At 64.8% G+C, this 5,501-nt stretch overlaps 1 protein-coding gene across 1 annotated transcript in view; it reads left to right on the plus strand.

The window, feature by feature from the left end:
* The window catches only part of SCRIB (scribble planar cell polarity protein), a 42,936-nt gene extending 38,155 nt beyond the window's left edge, over positions 1 to 4,781 (plus strand). The window contains 8 exon segments of the mRNA XM_039911967.1: positions 86 to 245; positions 347 to 518; positions 786 to 968; positions 2,347 to 2,486; positions 2,631 to 2,668; positions 3,661 to 3,735; positions 4,130 to 4,181; positions 4,379 to 4,781. Coding sequence (XP_039767901.1) covers positions 86 to 245; positions 347 to 518; positions 786 to 968; positions 2,347 to 2,486; positions 2,631 to 2,668; positions 3,661 to 3,735; positions 4,130 to 4,181; positions 4,379 to 4,509 — 951 coding nt within the window. The 3' untranslated portion in view covers positions 4,510 to 4,781.
* The last annotated feature ends 720 nt before the right edge of the window (positions 4,782 to 5,501 follow it).

Genomic DNA, 5,501 nt, shown 5'->3' on the forward strand with positions numbered 1-5,501 from the left:
AAAAGAAGCCACAAGAACTCTGGTTTGGGGACGCAGGGAGCCCAGTGGCCCTGAGATTGCCTGACCTCCCTCCCCCCCCACCAAGGCGGGGTCTGCGGCTGCGCCCCCCGGCCCTGAGCGACTGTCGTTCCGTGAGCGGCAGAAATACTTTGAGATGGAGGGGAAGGCGCCAGCCACTGGAGGCCCCCCAAAGCGGGTGAACCTGGTAGGAGAGGATGACCTGAGGAAGATGAAGGAAGAAGAAGGTAGGGCTGGGGTTTGGTCTGGGAGTGGGGCCTAGGCGGGGCCATGCATGGGTCAGTCTCCAGCACAGTCCCCTCCCTCACCTACCCAACCACCCCCCAAGCCCGGAAGCTCCAACAGAAACGGGAGCAACTGCTGGAGGAGGAAGAGGAAGAGGAGGAAGAGGAGGCGGCCGAGAGGACCGATGGGCCCAGCCTGGGTAGCACAGCAATCGAGGGAATGGAGTTCCAGTTGGAGCCACTGGATGACCGGGAGCCCTCCGCCCAGGGCTCTGGGTGAGTAGGCTAGGAGGAGCCTCATGAGGGCCTCAGTCGGGGACGGCTCTATCCGTGAGCCTCAACGCCCCCCAGGACCCTCCAGCTGCCCAAGGGCCAGGACACAGCCAAGGGCAGACACAGCCAAGGGCAGACACACTCAGGCAGGAACCCCTGGAGGTTGGAGTCCAGGGGAGAAGGGTGGTCGGGCACGGAGGGATCCAGTCAGGTGGGCAAGCAGGCAGGTGGGCGTGGGCTGAGCAGGCCCCCTCGCTCTTGCCCCCGCAGGCTGAGCCCCGTGTCTCCAGCGGGCGCCCCAGTGAGGACGGCCAAGGCTGAGCGGCGGGCGCAGGAGCGTCTGCGGGTGCAGAGTCCGGAGCTGGTAGGGGCTGGGGCTGGGAACAAGGAGCTGTCTCCAGCCGAGCGCCGCGCTCTGGAAGCTGAGAAACGGGCGCTGTGGAGAGCGGCAAGGTGAGGCCAGGACAGACCGCCCCCGCCCTGGCCCCGGGGCATAACAGCCGGGTGTGGGGGTGGTGCAGTAGGAGAGCCCTGGCCTGTTTCCCTGGGCCCCGAGCTCGACCCCCAGCTGGCCAGGGGGTGGGCCGGCTGACACGGTCCTCGCCTTCACGGAGCTCCCCGGCCAGTTGGGAAACAGACGGCCCAGCGGCCACGGGAACCATCTGGCCCAGGATGGCCTCCCGATGTTTCTGCCGGAATTGTCCTGGGCTAGGGAGCCGCTCGTGGCTGGGCCTCATCTGACAGGCAGAGACCTGGCTAGGGCAAGGTCCAGAAAGGAGGAAGCAGCGAAGATGCCACGGAGGTGGTGGCGGTGGCCTTGACTTGCCATTTACATTTGGGGGCTGGTGGGGGCGGAGCAGTCTGTCAGCCCCAGGAGTCCTGGGGAGCCGAGCCAGGGGCTGGAGGGGAAATGAGGGAGGGGGCAGTACCCTGGCCATCCAGCTGCCACGTGGCGGCTGGGGCCAACTGGTAGGACAGTGCTCTGCACACAGTAAGTGCTCAATAAATACCATCGAATGAATGAGTATATGAATGAATGAGTGATGAGTGGGGAGGGGCTGTGGGGTGGTCTTGCTTGATTTTTCTGTGCTGGGTCCCTCTCCTCCCCCTCCCCACCCCACACCTCTCCCATCCTAACCGCATGTCTCCCTTTCCCACTCCCTTAAATCCTCACTCTGTTTCTCTCTCCCACCCCCTCGATTCCACTGTGGGACTGGTGACTGGGTCTTCTGTCTCCCCTCCCCACCCCTCTCCATTTCCTGTCCCCCTTCCCCCTAAACCATGCCCCTCCACCCCCCGCCCCCGCCGCAGACCCTCTGTCCTGGAGACCGGTGTTAAACTGGACAAGCAGGATCTGTCCAGAAAGCTGTACCGCTTCCGGCAGGGGCCAGTGTCCAGCCCCGGGGGACTGTCAGGGGCAGGAGGCCCCCCCAGGTGGGCCTGGCTCCTGTTCCGGCTCCGGCTCCCGGCTGCATGTCCCGGCTCCGGCCACTGGGGCGGGAGGGGGGTGGACAGGCAAGGGACCCGGGGGCAGCCCCAAGACCCCCCCCCCGGCCCGGCCGCTCGTGCAGCCCCCACAGCCTGGATCTGAGCCGGCCCCCACCCCTCCGAGATGTGCGATCCGTCCTGCGCCCCTGTCTGTCTGGCCTGCCGGAGGCGGGGCGGGAGGTGTCAGATGGGGGCTGATTTGTCTCTTCTTCCCTCGGCCAGAGCCAGGCCCCAGCCAGAGCAGTGGGTGCTGGATGGGGGCGGGGGCGGCCCCCAAGGGACCGGTCTCTGGGGCCAGGGAGGAGCTCGGCTGAACCCGGGGCCCCCTCTCTTTCCCCTCTAGAATGAAATCTCTGGAGCAGGACGCCCTCAAGGCCCAGATGGTCATCGCCAAATCCAAGGAAGGGAGGAAGCGAAGTCCCCTGGGCCAGCTGGCCGAGGCACCGTCTCCTGCCCCCACCCCTTCTCCAACACCTCTGGAAGGTGAGGGGAGCTTAGAGTGGCCGTGAGGAGGGGCTGGGGGGGGCGGAGAGGGAGGGGGAAAAGGGGGTGACCCCAGTCAGGGCAGCAGGGCCCAGCATCTCTCTGGTGGTTGATCCCTCTGCCTACCTCTGTCTCCCCTCCCAGATTTCAGCCCCAGGACAGTGACCTCGCCCGGCCGGCTGGTAAGTTGGGGGCTGTGGGCCTGCCCCACCTCAGCACCCCCAGTCCTCCTCAGCACCCTGCTCCTTCTGTTGCTTTGAGCTTCTCTTTCTCCCTTGGCCAGTCTGCCTGTCCCAGCTCCGGGCCCTTCCCGGTCACCAGAAACATGGCTCCGGGAGCCTTACGGAAGATGGCAGTAAACAGCTGCCTGGCCCTGGGTGGGGCCCGCGGGAATGTTGACTGACCGACTGACAGACTTAATCACATTCCCCCCAAGCCCTCCTTACGATGGTCCCTTCTCTCTAACACTCATCACACGCCCAGGCTCCACCTCCGTGTCTTCTCCAGCTGTCTCCTCAGGTCCCAAGACTCCTACCCACCCCGGGCAAGCTTACCCCACTTGACCCAGCTTAGAGACCACCTTGCACCTCCCCCCAGGTTCTGATCCCACACACACCATGGCCTCCAGCCTCCTGTTGTGCTCACGTGTGATTCTTCTCCCAGCCCATTCTTCCCTGAGCTGCTATGTCTTCTTGGCCCGCACTCTTCCCAGCTTGAAACCCTGGGCCCTCCTTCCTGGGCTTGGGCCTGTTCACCTGATCCTCACTATGGCCTTTTCTCCCCCCGACCCCAACCCCCGCCTCCTGGCTTGAAGACCCACCCCTGAGCTCTCCCCGATATCTCCAGTCCAACATCAGGCCCCATCCTTTTATTTCCCAGAAGACCCTGGGGCTGGGGCTAGCAGGGTCAAGCTGGGGCCCAGGTAATGAATCAGTCTGTCCTCCCCTGAGGCTCCCCCTTTCACTCCATCCAGGGGTCCTCCGCTCCCCGCTGCAGGCTGGTCCCCGTCCAGACTCCAAGCTGTGCTCTCTGCTCACTCTCTCTCTCTCTCTCTCTCCCCCCCACTCCCATCTCTCCTGTCACCTCCTGTCCTGTCCCTTCCTCCCCTGGTCTCCCCTCCACTCCCGCCCGCTGCTCCCACCCCTGGCTCTGACCCCCCTCGCCGCACCACCAGTCCCTGTCTGAGAAGAAGTTTGACTACAGAGCGTTTGCGGCTCTTCCCTCCTCCAAGCCCGTGTATGGGATCCAGGTACCGCCCCGCTCGGCCCTCCGGCCGGGTCCCCTGAGCCGGGCCTCTAGGGGGGTGTGGAGCCAGGGACCGGACGGGGACGGGGGCGGTTGGCCGCTCAGTGTGTCTATCCCGCTCCTCATTTCTGCCCGCTCATCTTCTTTCCGACCCTCAGGGTGGCAGGTGTCTTCGTTGCTGTGGCTGGAAATGGCCTAATGCACTATGAGGCCCCGCCCCCTGCCCGTCTGCCGTGGCGACTGCTGGCCCCGAAAGGGAAGGGCAGGGGGCAGGGCCTCTGCTCTGCCCACTTGACCAGTTCCAGGCCTCGCTGCCTCTCCCTCCGTTACTCCTCCCCACCCACCCCACTATCCCTCTGGGGAGGAGGTCGTCTCTGACAGTCTCTGTCTCCCCTCAGTCCCCAGACCTAGCTGAGCAGCTGCCTTTCCTGGACGACCCCGCCGGCTCTAGTGAGTTCCTCTGGGCTGGGGCCGAGGGTGGACTTGGATTGTGCTGTTCTGCTCCCTGATGGACCAGCCTTGAGTACCCCGGGTGGCTGAGCCCACTCCTCTCCCTCAGTCCCACCCAGCGCGGAGCACGGCGCGTGGTCAAGGCCTTTGGGCCGGCCACTTGCCGATCACCTCCCACTTGCGCCTCCCCCTCGCAGGCCGTCAGGAAGACGGGGAGGTGGAGCAGGTGTTGGGGGTGCAGGAGGCCACCCTCCCCAGACGGCCGACCCTGGAGGAGTCGGGCATGTACAGCCACCAGCACACACTGGACACCGCTGTCCCCACATAGGGCCACACAGCCCGGGACGCCACCACAACCCCCAGCCGGCCACCGCCCGCTCCGGGGCCACCCCACGGACCACGAGCAGCTGTGGCCCGCTCCCCTGGGCCCCGGCCTGGCTGGGCCGTGCCAGCCCCAGCCCCAGTCCCTCTCTGGAGCTCTGGCCGGTGGGGAGCTGAGGGAGAGGGCAGGGGGCCAGACCCGGCCCTCGCGTCGGTGCTGAGTGACTGGGTTCCCGGCCCCCCGAGGCCTGGGACGGGGAGGGGAGGGGCGAGCAGGTGTTGGGCGGGTGGGGGGGAGGGAAGTGGGGGAGGGAGGGAGGGAGGAAAGGGGCGGATGGGGAGGGGCAGAGGGAACGACGGAGCCCGAGAGGAGCAGCTGGACGGTGCAGACGAGCTGGGCGGTAGAGAGTCAGGGGGCCGGGGAAAGTGTCCTGGCTGGCAGGGCCCCGCCGTCGTCCAAGATCACAGAAGAGCGCAGCCCCGGGGCCGTAAGGACGGTTGGACGGATGGATGGACAGGCGGATGGGTGGATGGGCAGGCAGGCCCAAGGCTTCCTTCCTGATCGCTGGGTCTTTGTGAATGGATCAGTGTATTTGCTCTTACTTTTCTAGGATAGGAGGGCTGGAGGCTGGGACACCCCGCCTCCGCCTCTACCCCTGCCCTTTTTTAACCCGGTTTTAGTGTTTTGCCTTTTAACAGGAGTTTGGGGAGATGGTTCAGTCCTGGTAACTAACTGTGCGTGCGTGCGTGTGTGTTGTGTGTGTGTGTGTGTGCGTGCACGCTCGTGCATATGTACACTTGTGTGAGTGTGTTTGCATGGGAGTGTGTATGTGCATACCTGAGTGTGTGCATGGAAGAGTGTGGATGCACATGTGAGAGCATATATGTCTGTGTGTTTCCGAGAAGCTCTGTCTGACCCTCTGTCCCGCCTCACTAGACTCTGGGGGAAATTAGCATCAAGACTGTAACTAGTGAAATTTGTACAACCAAAGAAATCTA

Source organism: Ornithorhynchus anatinus, chromosome 4, assembly GCF_004115215.2.
Source record: "Ornithorhynchus anatinus isolate Pmale09 chromosome 4, mOrnAna1.pri.v4, whole genome shotgun sequence".
NCBI lineage: Eukaryota > Metazoa > Chordata > Mammalia > Monotremata > Ornithorhynchidae > Ornithorhynchus > Ornithorhynchus anatinus.